A 17,113-nucleotide genomic window follows, 5' to 3' on the forward strand; every position below is an offset into this window, starting at 1 on the left:
CGGGCAGGTATCTCAAGGTAGAAAAGCTTCATGATTGTTGTACTTCAATGCTGGAATTCTAGAGGAAGAGTGTGATCTGGGTGCCTCTCCCCTGAAGGAAAAGAACCTGAGCAGGGGTGTTTGGACTCCTGCAGACAGGAATCAAAATAAAAATGTGCAGAGGGATGGATTTGGACTAAGGGCCATAGTTTGCCAGTCCCTGCATAAGTGGCCTGTCTGGCTCCACTTTGAAAATCACAGACTGAATTCAATCTTTCATACCATCAAGGGAGAAAACTCAGGCCCAGAAGGGGAAAGGGAGGGAACTGACCAAGGTCAGGATGAGGGGCAGAACTAGCAGAACCCACTTTCCAACTCCCAGTTCAGTGTGCTCCCTGGTACTCCAAGTGACTGCTCCCCAGAACAGCCCTGTGGATACAAACTGGCCTGGAAGCCGGGGCCTGAAAGGAAGGAAACGATAGGAAATTGGGATGATTAGGGCAGAAGAGATGAACGGTGAATGGCTTGGCCTTACCTCTGTGCTCCTATCTGTCTGTCTCTCTCTGTATAGGATTCTAAGGTCATAGGAACCAACCAGATTTTCTGAACTATTTTTTTGCAATGCTGTGTATTGAATCCAGGGGTGCACTACCATGGAGCTATATGCTCAGACCTTTTATTTTTATTTTTTGAACTTGTGATCCTCCTGCCTCAACCTCCTGAGCAGCTGGGATTACAGGCATGCACCAGAGCACTCGAATTCTCAACCTTTTTTTTTTTTTTTTCTCCATCATCAAAATCACCTCTGAAGCTTCTTATTTTTTTCAGGATTGAGGACCAAACTGAGGGCCTTGTGCATGCTGGGCAAGAACTCTGCCATTGAGCTAAATAAATCCATCACCACTTCTGAAGCTTCTTAACAGAAATGTCCAGGGACTGGGAATGTAGTTAAGTGATAGAGAAATTTGTCTAGCATGTATAGGGCCCTGGATTTCATGTCCAGCACCACACTCATACACACAAAAACAGACAGACAGACAGATGCCCAGGTGCCAGAATCTCCAGGGTTGGGGCCTGGAATCTCCTTTTTAAAAAGCTCCCAAGGAGCTGGGGTTGTGGCTCAGCGGTAGAGCGCTCGCCTAGCACATGTGAGGCCCTGGGTTCGATCCTCAGCACCACATAAAAAAATAAGTAAAATAAAGGTATTGTGTCCAACTACAACTAAAAAATAAATTAAATAAATAAAAATGCTCTCAGGTATTCTGATGATTAATCAGATTTAGAATCTCTGGGGAATGCTCAGGATCACCCTTTCCAAAGACCAGGAAAAGGAAGTCCAGGAGCAGAAGAGACAAGAGTAAATCTGCTCTGGATCAAGGCAGAGAAAGTACAGATCTCACAAAAATACACAGACCAGTGTTTTCTAAAGCTACTTCTTCAGATGAGCCTCTGCCCTGAGAGGCTGGGTTTGGCAAGACCAACGGTCATGAGCCAATTTCCTTCTTCCTGGGAATTCTGCCTACAGCTCACGATGCACTTGAGGTGCTTAGAGGTGCCCTGAGCTGCAAGGCAGGGCACACTGAGACAAAAATGAGCACTCTTTCCACTCCACAGTCCCTTTTCGTTCACTGTGATGAGGTCCGTGTACCAGCACTCCACGGACATTCCCACCCAAGCTCCCCCTAACACAGGGAGGCCAAAAACCACAGACCTGACATTGCAAGTTTCAAGTTTGCAAGTTCTCCCAAGTTTCAATTCTCCTTGAAGATTATACAGAGATTGCATGTGATCCATCGATGTTTAAGAGAAAGATGGGTGCTTCCTCGCCCACCCAGATGTCTTCTGAGTACGTTATTTTCCGTGATGAAATTGCCCGGGGAACTTTAAAGATACTGATACCTGGGAACGATCCCCAGAGAGTTTCTTTTAATTGGTCTAGGCTGTGCTCTTGGAACTGGAATGTTTAAAAGCTCCCCAGAAACTTCTGCCATGTAGTGGAGGCTGAGAGCCACTGGGCTTGGCAGGTTAGGTGTTCAGTCTCCATCTCTTGTTTAATGAACTCCCAGGAACATCACCATGCACCCATTTAGAGAAGCTTAGGCATAAACACTAGTACTTGCTACTCAGGCCAGTCAATGCCTTTCCAAAGACGACTAAATTCTAATTGGAAATAATTGGTGCCAATTTCTCCAATTCTTTTATTTTGTTGCTTCTTTCTGCAAGCTACCCCTGCAGGAAGTAGTTTCTCTCACTAAGATGCACCTCTGCAGAGGTCTGTCCTCTTGGATAGGAAAAAAAAAAAAACATTTGCACTTTCACCTAACTCCTAAATTACTATTTCTTCAATTACGAATGTAAGTGCAGGCAATAACTTCCAGTACCATTAGCAATGGAAAGCCTATATATTTTCATACTATGGCACTGCCATCTCAAAATATCATGGATGCTCAGAGTTGTTTTGAAATCATGGTACCAGGCATCACTAATCCAGAATCCAAAATCTGACCTTTTTTTTTTTTTGGTAAGGGGGATTAAATCCAGGGGCACTTAACCACTGAGCCACATCCCTAGCCCTTTTTATATTTTATTTTGAGACAAGATCTTTCTAAACTGCTTAGGGCCTCACTAAGTTGCTGAGGATACCTTTGAACTTGTGATCCTCCTGCCTCAGCCACCCGAGTCTCTGGAATTTGAGCATCCATATGTCACAAGTGAAAAATCCTATACCATGAAACACTGTTTCACACATAAAACTGTTACAAGCACTGTATAAAATTACCTTTGAACTATGTCTACAAGGTATATATGAAACAAATGAATTTTGTGTTTAGATTTGGGTCTTCTCCCCAAGATATCTCATCATGTATATTCAAATATTGTAAAATTAGAAAAAAATCCAAATTCTGAAATATTTCTGGTCTCAAACACTTGGAATAAGGAATCCTCAACTGGTAGTTGTCAGATCTGCTTGTGGATCTTGCTATTTAAGGTACTGTTTAAAAAAAAGTGCCTATATATCCTATGTGACAAATTTGCCTTTTATAAATGTAACTGTATTTTGATATCTTTGATTTCCTACAAATTTAACGGATGCATTAAAATTTTGTGTCCTGAGAAGAGGTCCACGGGTTTCCAACTTGTTTAACTGGCCATGGAGCCTCTGGGGGTGCTGGGGGTTTGCAGAAAGCTTCCTCCACTGGCTGTGGGTGACACTGAGTAGACAGCCCTTACCTGTGGGTCTGAGAGCCGGGAGAGATCAGGGTACAGGTAGAACTTGATGCCTTCAGAGGCCCCTGGCAACGTCACCCCTCGGATCAGCAGGATCAGAAGCATGATGTAGGGGAATGTCGCAGTGACGTACACAACCTGCCCAGGGAAAGGAGAGTACAGACTCAAGAAGGGGTGACAATGTCGGGGTTACTTCACTTAGCACAACATCCCCAAGTCCATTCATTTGGCTGCATATCACATCTTGTCCCTTCTGAAGGCTGACTAGTATGTCATTGTATGTACACACTATGTTTTCTTTCTTTCTTCATCTGTGTATCACAGTCACAGAAAAACAAACATAGCCATCCCTCGGCAACCAAGCAGGTTGGCTGCAGCAGCCCCACGGGTATCAAAATCAGCGGATGCTCGTGGCCCTTACATGATAAAATGGCCTAGTATTTGCAGAGACCCTTGGTTCATCCTCCCGTATCCTTGAAATGATCTCTAGATGACTTATAATACCTGATGCAATGAAACCGTGGGGGGGGGGAAGTCATTTGATTGCATTATTTAGGGAACAACAGCAATGGAAAAGTCTACATTCTCAGGTTTTAAAGAATAGTTTCTATCTATTTGAGTAAAATCCACAGATGCAACACCAAGAGCCCATCGGATTTCACTCATACAAGGTATCAAAACAGTCAGATGCATAGAATCAAAGAATGAACTTGAGCTGGTGGTTGTGAGGGAGGAAAAATAGGGAGTCGTTTGTCAATGGGCATAAAGGTCCCATCAAGTAAGAGGCATGTGCTCTGGAGATCTGCAGTCCAGCACTGTACCTAGAGTCAACAGTAGTGTACTGCACACTTAAAAGTTCATATTTATTTATTTGGGGGTACTGGGGATCGAACTCAGGGTTATTTGACCACTGAGCCACATCCCCAACCCTGTTTTGAATTTTCTTTAGAGTCAGGGTCTCACTGAGTTGCTTAGGGCCTCGCCATTGCTGAGGCTGGCTTTGAACTTGGGATCCTCCTGCCTCAGACTCCTGAGCTGCTGGGATTACAGGTGTGTGTTACCATGCTCGGCTTTAATTTTTTAAAAATCTGTATTTTATAGTTATAGATGGACACAATACCTTTATTTTTTATTTATGTATTTTATGTGGTACTGAGGCTTGAACTCATTGCCTCACACATACTAGGCAAGTGCTCTGCCACTGAGCTACAACCCCAACCCAGCACACTTAAAAATTTAAGGGAGGGCTGGGAATGTAGCTCAGAGGAAGAGTGCTTGACTAGCATGTGTGAGGCTCTGAATTCCATCTCCAGTACTGCATGCAAAGAAAAAAAATATTACGGTAAATCTCATGTTAAGATTCTTTCCATAATAAAATAATTTAAAAAGACAGTGACTGTGGTGGGCCCCACAGGGACCAATGGGAAGAAGAATTTCCTGGTAAAGCAAGAAGAATCGACCCCAGATGCAGCCTGTTGTCCTGCACTGTCTCCTACCACTGTTCCTTCAAGGACTGGATCTTCTGGAAAATACCTACTGAGGCCTATAATCGGCTTGATGGTACTGCGTGTCAAGCATTTTTTACTACAGCCCATGAAAAGAAATATATTATCACAATCCAGTGCACACTGAGCTGAAAAGGAGTTTCACAAAATCAGTTGCATGTGTGACACAGGGTAATATTGTCCATCATTTCATTTTCTTTCTTTTTTTTGGTACCAGGGATTAAACTCAGGGTGCATAACCACTAAGCCATATCCCCAGTCCTTTTTATTGTTATTTAGAGACAGGGTCTCGCTGAGTTGCTTAGGGCCTTGGTAAGTTGCTGTGGCTGGCTATGAACTTGTGATCTTCCTGCCTCAGCCTCCAGAGTCACTGGGATTACAGGTGTGCGCCACCACGCCCAGCTCTGTTTCATTTTCTAAAAGGCTGGTCACGATCCTTAAAATCCATTTCATAAAGCACCAATGAGCTACAACCCACAGTTTTGGGGAAAAAAATACTGCTCTTAATAAAAATCAAGGTTTTAGATCCCAAGATAGGATAGGAGAGGTGAAGGAAGAAGAGAACAGAGTGAAGGGAGGGAGGAGAGGGGCGAAAGAAAACTGGGTTAGAAAAGCACTGGCATGGGCCTGAAGTCATTTAAGATTGCTCAGCTATAGAGGCAGGTGATTGGATCCAATGAACCTGAGAGACCCCTTCTGCTGGCAGATTCAGGGTAAGAGTTGAGGCACGTGGAAGACACACAAACCTTCCCTGCACCAATGCTGCCTAGATGGGATCAGGCAGACCTTCGCACGCTACCAGAATCTCAGTCCTGGGGGCTGCACGCAGGCACTGGACCCACCTCCCACCTGAGGTCCCTGTGGGGCTTGGTATCCTGCCAGGTCTGATATTTTCTCCTTTGTCACCTTCTCTCCAATGCCTTGGTTGCATCCCCCGGGGCGGGGCCTACTGCTCCACCACTTTAGACCAGCAACTTGGCAAGAAGCCAGAGATATTTCTGAGACTCCGAGGACAGCCCGGGCCTTCCCGGCAAATGCGCAGACCCAGAGATGAAGGATCCTCCGTGATGGTGCAGACTCAGTTTACCCCTGTGTTTTGAGACTGGCTCTGGTTTCACTTCTCACTCCTGCTCAGCCCAAGGCTTCCGCGGCCAGAAGAGTTCAGTCCTTTGCTCCATTCATTCATTCATTTGCTCAGCCATCTGCCTACTCGCTCCACTCACTCAGATACAACACATGCTCCTAAGTGCCCAGCATTTGCGAAGCCCTGGAAATGTATAAATAAGGGTGACTCGGGGGATGGGATTTCTGCTCCAAGAGACTTTCAACTGACAGACATGCAGAAAACAGATAATGGGTCATGGAGTCAGGGGAGGGCAAAAGAAGATAGAGAGGAAGCAGCTTGTGACGAGCAATCAGGGAAGGCTCCTCCAAAGAGGTGACACAGACGCTGGCTCACAGAGGATAAGAGGAGTTCAGGACATGGAAAACGGGGATGGAAGGAAGAGGGAAGCAGAGTTCTTGCTTTATGCCAGGTACACACGAAGATCGCATTTGGTCAGGACTTCATTTCCTGACAAGGTGTAACTGTCTTCTTTTTACACACGAGAAAGTTGGGAGAGGTCACCAGTAACTTGTCCAAGGTCACCCAGCAACAAATGGTGACCAGATGTGGGATTCACAGCAAGCCCTGCCTGACTCCCAGATCACGTTTTCACCCATCAGGAGAGCCACAGGAATGCCATGTTATTTTCTCAATCTGGGAGACGAGACTCTTAGAGAAACTAAGTTGTTCCAAGAATACGTGAAAAAGCAGAGATTTAAACCCAGACCTCAGAAAGTAGGAAATCGGGGCCATCAGGGGGTAATGATGATGGGTCCTGTGGACATAACCTGGAAGGTTGGATCATTTTATCCACACACTTCTGTAATCAACGACAATAATGGCATTGTCCCTAGAGCCACCAACTCCTGCATCCCTGTTTCCACGTCAACCACTGGTTCAACTGACATGTCACGTACTCAACATAATTTCTTGCTGTCATATAGGAGCCAGCAAAGGGGCACACAAGCCAAACATAGAAGAGCAATTGATATTAATAATAAATAAGAGGCCAGCAACCAATAAATGCTTGATGGTTCCTGCCCAGTACTATACAATCTCCACTTTCATTAGGCTTTCTAGGCACTAGCTAGGATAGATCTTCAGCATTTCACATCAATTTTTGATTTTGTTTTCCTCCAAGATGAATGCCAGTCCCCAGTCAGTAACAGACAGGTTGAGGCTAACAATTTGTTGCTTTCACCGAATAATTTCCAGTTGCTCTGTTGTGTGACAGATTAATTTATCCATGATGGCCAGGAGCTGACCTGTTCCAGATTCATGATCTCTCTCCAGCTCAGCTACCTTAACCTCCCATGCTCAGACAATTTAAGGAACAGAACATTACCACGTCAAACACAGGAACAACTCAAAATCTTAAGAGATTTGTCCTTCACCTGCAAGACTGCCTTAATGTGAATAACCTTGCCAGTTTTGCTCTGCCCCAGTCTCCATGGAGTGGACTGGGTCTCTAGGGTGTTGGTAGGTGGCGGGGGGAGGGGTCACTTATAACCTGGCTAAATGAACCCAGGCTGTGCCCAGGCAACCTACATAAGTGACTCCTTGACCACTACAATGACATGGCTCATTAAGTGGCTAATGATTATTTTTGAAGCAAATTCTATTGTTTGGAGGTCTAAATGAATGCTCTTGCTTTTTCAATTACTTTTAGGAGAGCCACGTTCCCTCCACTGGAATCCACAACTTCATTTTTATTCTCTTTTTACAAAACCATAAAGGAAATAAAATATTCAAATGAATTGCCCAAAGACCTGAGTGCAGACGCATTTAGCTGCCAAGAGTAAACCACTGGCTGGCACACATTACCCTAGAAAAATTCATTTGTAAGCTAAGGTTTGAGAGTCTCGAGTTAGGGTACAAAAGGTGGTGTAGGGGCACCATTATGTAATGCATACCAGAGGAGGGTGGTATGAAAGCTGTAAATGCAACGCAGAGCACAGTGGAATCTGTTGCTGGTTCCGGTTCTTCTAAAAGCTCCTTCTAATCTGTGTTTATCCTTGGCCACACCAGACACTTGGACATTCATTTCATTTTTTTTTTTTTTCCTTGAGAACAGCTGAAGGCTGTCAAAACCCATACAGGTCCTGTCATCAGGAGATTGCTCATAAAAGACTTGCATGCTCCCATTCGCCCCTCCTGTGCTCCTGTCAGGCATCACTAATTGATCACAGCATTCTTTGCAGCCAAGCCTGGATGCAGCCACAGAGACACCTCCACCCAGTCCTCCAGGCAGACCCCGTAATCAGCTGGGATGGAATCCCTCTCTCTGTGACCTGTGATCTCGTCCATGTTTCATTCATTTATACATTTTCAGGAGTCTCCTGAGGTTTAAAAGAATGGTAACGTAGTGGGAAATGAGGGTCAGGACACTTGAGATCTGGAAGCAACTTTATTAGAGGCATCATTCCCCAGAGGAATAATTCCCAAAGTCTGAGCCCCGAGCATAGCAGAGCTCTTACTTTTATACATAAGCTCATTTGGGGTACGTCAAGGCAAGGAAGTTGATGCAATTCTATTGGAGGGAGCATTCTACATTCCTTATATGGGTGCAAGCATGTCAACAGCCTAGGGACTCTTAGCTCACAGGGCTTAGGGACTTTTACTGCACTAAGCCTAAAGGGGGATTGTTCTCTCCCCATTGTTTTGTTTCTTGCTTCTCCTACTGTGGTTTATCTTCTGCAGATACCTGTCAGCCGTTGCAAGCAAGCCTCCAGGGTTAAATGTCAGTAAGCAGAGCTGTGTGTCAGCGTGCAAAACCACAGCCTGTCAGCTCTTAAGCTGCGAGTGTTCCTGCCTTGCTCTACCACATTAAGACCTCAGCCTTGACCTCAAGGAAAGACCTGGTGCCTGTGTGCATGCATATATTCACGAGACTCCCGAGGTCATGATAATGCACAGGCAGGATCCAATGGGAAAAAAGGCTACAGAGATAGTGGGGAAAGCGCTTCCAGGGTCTGCAAGATGGGATCTTTCAAAGTGAGTAGGAGCTGAGTAGCCAAGTGTAAACGGGAATGGGAGAGGCTGATTCAGGCAAGGAAAACATGGAACCAGCCAAGGATGCAGAAATGGCCGTAGAACATTGCCCCCTGGGACATCTAGGAGCCCCCAGGTGGTGACCCAGGGGCTCAGACTCAAGTTAGCCTCGCCTCTTTCCTCAGCTTGTCCCACATGCAGTCGGGGACCAAATCCTTCCCATCTCATCTCCAACTGTATTCTGAAATCGCACCTCATCCCTCCCCATCACAGGGCCCTTCATCAGCTTCCTTCTTAGTCACTGTGACAGCCTGATGTTGTCCATGCTGCAGCCCAAGGTGCAAAAATACTAATCGACTATGTCTCTTCCTGGCTCCTCTGGGTCTACCCACTCCCCACCCAGCCCCACATTCAAGGTGGTGGGATCTAGTGAAAAGGTTAGGCTTTGAGAAAGATAACACTGAAATCAAATTCGGCTTTGGGCTGGGGTTGTGGCTCAGTGGTAGAGCGCTCGCCCTGCATGTGCGAGGCCCTGGGTTTGATCCTCAGCATCACATAAAAATAAATAAATAAAATAAAAGTTAAAAAAAAAAATCGGCTCTGCTCAAACTTCCCATGTGGCTCTGGTCTGTCTCTATCCTTCTTCATGTCAGGCTTCTTTTTTGGGGCATGAGGGATTGAACCACTGAACCATATCTCCAGCCCTTTTTATATTTTATCTAGAGACAGGTTCTCGCTCAGTTGCTTAGGGCCTCACTAAGTTGCTGAGGCTGGCTTTGAACTTGCGATCCTCCTGCCTCTGCCTCCCGAGCCGCTGGGATTATAGACCTGGCACCTGGCCCCACGCCAGGCTTCTTAAGGACTTCTTGCCTCTTCCTAGCCTCTGTCTGTCCACAGGATCTGTCTCCAGTCCTTGGCCACCCAAGGTGTTCATTTTCTGTGTGTCTATATCCCCACAATAGGACTGAGGACTCCTCAAAGTCAAATGCCCAGCCCCCCCTTGAGAAGTCACTGTCCTGTCTTACATCGGTCTGGAAATAGGGGCTCAGAGTGGTCAATTTGAAATTTGTCTGTCTTACTATGGGCACCGCCCTTCTCTGAACCTGTGAACCATGCTGCCTGCCCAGATGTGGTAGAGATGACCATCGCTACATTCTCCCAGAGACTCACCCACATTCATCACTCAGGCCATTCCAGAATTCTCCTGGGACCAAGAAGTGTTCTCTCCCAGCAGTTTTCTTGCCTCGTAAAGGTTTAAGATTTCTAAAATATAAGATTTTTGTCTTCTACTTTCTAAGCTACACCCATAAAACCTTAAGCTGTGCTCCAACCATACTTATTAGATGGATGAAAAAGAAAAGAAATAAAACAGGCTGAGACTTGGAACTCTGGTTAGAACATGGGTCTTTAAGATCACGACTTTGTTCTGTCTCCACAGGAAATGCAGGATCCACATAAATCAGGATTTAGAAATCTGGGCCAGATTTTAAGACGTGTAATTATCAGTGAGAAAGTCATGAGGAATTTGGTTTTGAAAGACAGACCAGGTCAGGTTCAGAGGGCAGGAAAGTTCAAGTGCAAGGTGCTTCCTGGCAAAGCTGGGTCTCGCTGAACGTGTCTAAGGACCCAGGATTTGTCTGGAAGAGGCAAGAGGCTGCTGCTGCAGGGCTCAGGCATTCTGCTAAATTATGCAGCGTTCAGTGATGGGCACAATAAGGTCTCTGACAAGGTACCATCAAGCCTGGCTGCTGCTGCCAGGGGTGGTTCAGACTCAGAGCAGTGGGCGTGGGGGAAGGCGGGTCTAACCTGTCAGACCTCTCAGGTCTGGTGACAGGAGGCCTGGCTGCCCCCAAATACACCCCTTGGTTAAGTAGGGATTTTTACTATTGTTTAATTCCCCTTTAGCAGGTCAAGTCCTTCTGAATAGAAAGGTTAGTGCAATTGGTGGTAATTATACTGTATCCTGTCTTAATTGACTCTAATTGCTCATTTGCATTCCAATACTGGAATTGTGGGGAATTGTTTCTCCCCCTATTTCCAGGATACAACTATTTATTTCAGAGCAGAGAGACTGTCTGATCATTGGGAATGCCAGGGAAGTCGGAGAAAGGCCGCCCCCTCCTGAAGTTTTTCAGGCTAATGGGGTCAGTTGGAAACTTGAGTGTTGTTCAAAAGGTATTTGGAAAAAGCGAAATGGCACGGGGGGTGAGAACCCAGGGTCAGCAGATGCAACATGTAGGCAGCTGGGTCAGGCACTGACCCCTCTGGGATGGCATTTTACTACCAGCAAAGAGGCAGCGGCAGACTAATCAAACTTGAATCACTCTTCTAACTATTGTCCTATGTATGTGTGTTACTTTAAATTACTTACTTAACATTTTCCATAAGTCTTTTTTTGGGGGGGGGGCAGTACCAAGGATTGAACTCAGGAGCACTTGACCACTGAGCTAGATCCCCATCTCTATTTTGTATTTTATTTAGAGCCAGGGTCTCACTTTGTTGCTTAGCACCTCACTTTTGCTGAGGCTGGTTTTGAACTTGCGATCCACCTGCCTCAGCCTTCCAAGCCTCTGGGACTACAGACCTTCACCACCCACGATACCTGGCAATCTTTTAGAAATCTTACGCTAGTAAATATGCGTGATTAGAAAACTGAATTATCACTACAAAACTATTATGTCTGAGCACAAATAAATAAATACAGTAAAAATAAAATGTGATTAAATGCTAGCCAAAGATGTTGAGTCAGAGCCATGCTCTGTCTTTCTTCAAAGCAAAAGCCCCAAGTCCAACAGGGGCACAAGGGTAAACCAGAATTTCAGCATCCCTTTTGCTTCAGGAGATGTGAAAAGGAGGTGGCTGTCCTACCAGGCGACTGGATGCCATCTAATCTGCATTTGTGCATCACTAAAATCATCCCATGGATGGGAAGATTTCTTTCTGCATTTGTGAGAAAGACCAGATGGATGGTTTATGAAGTACTTCCCAGCTGTCACAGTGTTTTCTAGAACAGTCCATTTGTGGACTGCAACCCTTTTTTCAAAGGCCCAGTCCTCCCTTGGAGCTCTCCAGGGTCCTTAAAATGATTTGGCCTGAATCTTCTATGAGACAGCTACCCAGAGCCTTAGAAGATGCTGCAGTTAACTTGAACACCTACTGGGTGCCAGAGGCGTCCCATATACTGTCTCTAACTGATCTTCATACCACTTGAATGGGTTCTGTCTCCACTTTGCAGATAAAACCCAGAAAGCTAGGGAGGAAGTCCCCTCTCTCCACCCCACATGCTACATGTGCTCTCTATAGCTACTTTCAACCCCTGTCTTCTCTCACTGTCCTTAACCTCAAGTATCTGCTCACCTGACTTTTGGCAGAAATTCATTGCCCACTAACCTAGTCAGGGAAACACCACGAAGCTCCACCCACTTCCCTTTCTAATTAGTCCCACCTCTGTGCCTGGGGCCATCCCATATGGTTGCCAAGCATAGCACTGAACATCCAATCCTTAAACAACCACTCTTTTGAATATTAACAGATCCCTCCCCACACTCTTCAGCTTTTTAGACACCATTAACCCAAGTTCCCAGGAAAGAACACTACAGTAGTCACCAAATAAGTCTGGCATAGCCACCAATAAGGTATCACTAATCTTTGGGGAAAAGATTCTAGTAAAATGTAAATCTGAAGAAGGGAGGCCCACCAAAGACATACCTGGCCTCCCTACATTTTTTTTCCCCACTTGTAGATGTGCCATTCTAGAACATTCTAACAGAAACTGTAAACATGGGACATTTGTTGTAAATTGTAAATTTGGCAACTTGTCTGTTTTAAGCAACCAAATTCTTAATAGGTAGAGTTGTGTTTTCACCAGGAAATAAAGGTATTTCTTCTGAGCAGGTCATAGTATTTTAATGATGCAGCAATATTTCCACAAGGAACTGAAGTCATAATTTTTGAACAAGCAATGGTTTTGCTGTGAAAGTTAGACCTTGTGTAGTGACTAAAATAATAGAACAAAACATGGCCTGCCTTAGGATGTAGGTTTCAGGGCATCATCCCTGAACTGGGTTGTGGAGGCACACAGGGTGGGTGTTGAAGAACAGGATTAGAGTTGGGAGGAGTGTATGGGATGGGAAAGGAAAGTTCTATCTGCCCTTCTATCAGCATGGAGACTATGAGCCCTCTGCTAATATCTCTTCTCTCTTCTACAGTAACAAAACCTTCATTTCTGATTGGATCCTTGGTTACCTAGAAAAAAAAAAAAACACTTCCCTGACTCCCTTGCAGCTACATGGGCCCATGTGACCATGTCTGGCCAATAAGGCATGAATGAAGGTGCTACATAAAACTTCCAGGTCAGGTCCTTAAAGGGAAAGGCTGTATCTTATCCCTACTTTCTTGCCCTTCCCATGGGCTGCAATGAAGACAGGGTCTCTTAGGTTTTATCAATGAAGGCAATATCCCAAGGAAGCCTGAGCAACAAAAGAGAAGATGACTAGGTCCCTGAACCTCAGCAGCTCACACCTGGATTGTTATGGGAGAGAAAAACAAGTCACTGTTGACGTTCTTGCTCTCTGAAGTTTCCATAATAAGAGTGAAACATGGAGCCTAAAGATCCGACCACTCATTGGCTCTGTGATCTTGGGGAGGTTCTCTCCCATTCTATTATTTCTTGTTAAATGGAGGCACTTCCCCTGTGGCCCATGCTGTTTCCTTCCACTCAGACATGAAGAGAAGTTTCTGAGGATGAACTGAGGATCTTGAAGGTGGGCCACTGAGAGTGACCACCTTCTCCATCTGGAACCGAGCAGAAACCATCAACAAATAGAATCAGGAAGCCTCTAGATAGGTCTACTCTGTAAAATTACAGGAGCAGTTGGAACAGACCTGCCAAAGATACCACCAATCCTTGGAAGCCACTGCCTTGGCCTTCTCTGGAGGGTTTTTAGAAACAGGTGGAAAGCTATATTTGGTATGAACCCCATCACCAAGCACAAGGTATGGGCACGGGTTGAAAGATCAGTGAGACCTGACTGGGCTTCCCTCTTCCCCACGGGGGTGAGGTGAGGATGATGCCTGTTTCACACGATGGCGTGCGGTAGATTAGAGATCACCAGGCAAAGCATGACACGGACAAGTTGCTTAATATTGAGAAAGTTGGGGATGGCCTTTGCTGGCCAGCACTGGGCACAAAGCAAGGCCTCTCCAACCCAGTGACTGAGTGGCCTTGGCTGGCAGGGAACAGCATAGCTGGGGGTTCAAGAATGCAGACAGAGTGGGGGCAGGAAGTAGCTCCTGGGAATCCTTATAGGTTCTTCTGACAGATGGGGTGGGGGTGACTGGCAATGTGGTAAGAGGGGAAGGCTGGAGTTAAGGGGTGGTCACTCCATGGCTGGGAAAATCTGGGTGGCCAGAATCAAGGGAGAAGAAGAAATCACAGGGCAGAAGGAAGTACACACAGCCCTCAGGAGGAGCTGTAGCAGCCACCCTCAAAGGAAGGTCAGAGGGCGTTGAGAGTCAGCCAGAGTGGCCATCAGAGATGAGAATCCTCGCTGGAGTCGCAACTCCAGCCATCAGTTGGGGCAGCTCAGGAGCCAGGGTAGCGATGTTACTTACGTAGAATGGAAGGAATTATACCAGGGTGAAACCTGGTTACAACCAAATTCCAATTTAAAAGGAGGGGCAAAAGACATTCAGAAGTTGAGTTTAAGGAAAGAATGGGACCCAGGTGTGTTCTTGACAGACAAATATTAGACAGGGAGAAAACATGCCCTATAAAAGGGGAAGCCAGACTCTCAGGAGAAGCTAAGGACAATGAAAATATTGAAAACGTTTGATCATTTCTTTTTTTTTTTTTTTTTTGGTGTGTGTGTGTGTGGTGCCTGGCATGGAACCCAGGGCCTTGCTAGGCAAGCACTCTACTTCTGAGCAATATCCCCAGAGAACAGGGAAAAAAGTTGATGACACACCAGGAACCTGACAAGGTAAGAGACTGAGGAGCTCTTTGTTGCTGGGAACTCAGGCACAGTTTATCCAGGTAATATGGCTGAGACTTTTCAGATACTGATGTTAAAATGCCTTTCCCAGCTCTTTAAAAAAAATTTATTTTAGTTGAAGTTGGACCTAATACCTTTATTTAATTTATTTATTTGTATGTGGTGCTGAGGATCAAACTCAGGCCCTCGCACATGCTAGGCAAGTGCTCTACCACTGAGCCACGACCCCAGTTTCCCATTCCCAGCTCTTGAGAGTTCATAAGGGAAGAAATTAGACCACCAGGGAATCTTCAGTGCCCGGGGCCTTAGGGGCAAGGAATCGAATCACTTAGGTGCTCCGAGAATGGAGTTATTGTTTCTATTCCATGATGACTGAGACCATAAACATCACCTACATCCAGGGCTCATTACAACTCTGAGATTCCATGACTCCATTATTTAACAACCCAGGGGCATCAGATTGGAAATTGAGGACTCAGGAAGGAAAAGCACCCAGTTCAGGAGATACTACCAATGAAACTCATATTTATTATCTGCTCTGTGTGCCTTGTTTTTATATAAATCATATAAACAAAGACTATTATCATCCATGTTTCACTGAGTTCTGAGGTACCCAGAAGTTATGTACTGGTTCAGGATTCCATGGGCAGAGGAATTCAGGATTTAAGCTCAGATCTATCTGATTCCAAAGTTTGCATTCCACCACTGCATGGAACCTTGGGGAATCCAATCCAATCCCCTGATCCAACCAGGATCATCTCATGTCACATCTTCTGGTATTGCCTGGACAAACCCTGCACTTCCTTTGCTTCTGCCACACCCTTGACCTGGAAGATCCTTTCCTCCTTCCCTGCCTACCAAAATCACGCTGACCTTCAAGGCCATTTCAATCATTACCATGTCTCCCAGGACTCAGCACGAACCACTCAGGCAGAATGAAACACTCCTCAAATAGCCTATAGCACGCTGAGCAATAATGGCATAGATTCAGGGACTGGTCTTGACTTTAGAAAAACCAAAGCTCACATCCAGTCTCTGCCACTTTTCTATCCTGACTTTCAGCAAATTCCTTCCATTTGGCTCCATCTCCTGAGGGTTCCACTACCTCCAAAAGCACCATGGGCTGTGACTAGTCCTTCAACACATGAGTCTTTTGGGGGAACATTCAAGAGAGCAGCTTGGCTTAGAACAGGGAACAACATGTTCTTGTTGCTCCCGGACTCCGGATCTAGAGCATACTGCATGGAAAAAGAAAGTTCCTTAAAAAGAAGGACTTAGGACATGGAGCAGGCGGGGTTCTTTGACCTGAGAAAAGTCACCTCCAAGGTTAAGAAACAAACCCTGCATGCCAGGGTATGAGATCCTAAAATAGCAAACACGCTCATTAAGACGGTTGGACCCAATTTAAATCCTTGTCTACAGGATATCTGGAAGTCACTGGATCGGGGAGGCTACTGTTTAAGCCTATTTCATGGTGAATTAAGATTAGCCAGGGAGTCAATGCAATTGATTTTTTTTTTTTTTTTTTTGCAGAGCTCCACCATAAAGAACACAAAAATGAAAACAAATCCAAAAACAAGCCCAGGCAACATAAATATTCTATGCCATGCCCAGCCAAGCTTGCACTTGTGTTAGGAGCTATTATTCATCGCCTGGAAAACACACTCGGTATCTTGGCTAAGAATGATTTAAACCCTGTCCGTCTTCTTGGACTGGAAGGCTGGTGTCTCCATGGCAACCATTCCCTGGTATGGATTCACCAGCAGCGGTGGGGTCGCTGCTGGATGAGAAATACAACCCCACGCCCCTCTACTCTTTACACTTGTCGGATAATGAGGATGCAAAGAGAGCAATATTCAGGGGTTACACCTGAAGTGGGGTGCTGCCCGGTTCCTGTGTGCATCCCCTCTTCTCAAAGGCAGATGTGCTTAATCAATCAAGGACTTGGGCTCTTCTGGGTCTTTCTTCAGGAATCCTGAGCACCATGGGATCCTTCGCAGGCTCTCTTATACTGGTGCTCCTTCCCAAACTGTTCCATTTAATGGGGAAAAAAAAATCTATGCTCACCTTCTGTTCTCTTAGTTGGTGGCAATCTCTCTTTTGCTCCCACTTCTCTACCCAGCGGAAATTGCAGAGGACATCAGGGCACCCTTAATAGTCCATCCTAATGGTTTCTGAGTGCTTGTCCTTATTCTATCCTGGCAGATTTAAAACTTTTCTTGATTAGACTTTAATTTTCTGTTTCCCTTCTCCATTTTTAAAGTCTCTTTCCCAACAGATTCATTTCTTTGTGCATTCTTTTAGTCAATCTG

At 45.5% G+C, this 17,113-nt stretch overlaps 1 protein-coding gene across 1 annotated transcript in view; it reads right to left on the bottom strand.

Annotated features, from left to right (window-relative positions):
- The window catches only part of Slc6a11 (solute carrier family 6 member 11), a 128,263-nt gene that overhangs the window by 61,173 nt on the left and 49,977 nt on the right, over positions 1-17,113 (bottom strand). The window contains exon 6 of the mRNA XM_076841076.1: positions 3,211-3,345. Coding sequence (XP_076697191.1) covers positions 3,211-3,345 — 135 coding nt within the window. The remainder of the gene's footprint in view (positions 1-3,210; positions 3,346-17,113) is intronic.

The sequence above is a fragment of the Callospermophilus lateralis genome, chromosome 20 (genome assembly GCF_048772815.1).
Source record: "Callospermophilus lateralis isolate mCalLat2 chromosome 20, mCalLat2.hap1, whole genome shotgun sequence".
NCBI classification, from domain to species: domain Eukaryota; kingdom Metazoa; phylum Chordata; class Mammalia; order Rodentia; family Sciuridae; genus Callospermophilus; species Callospermophilus lateralis.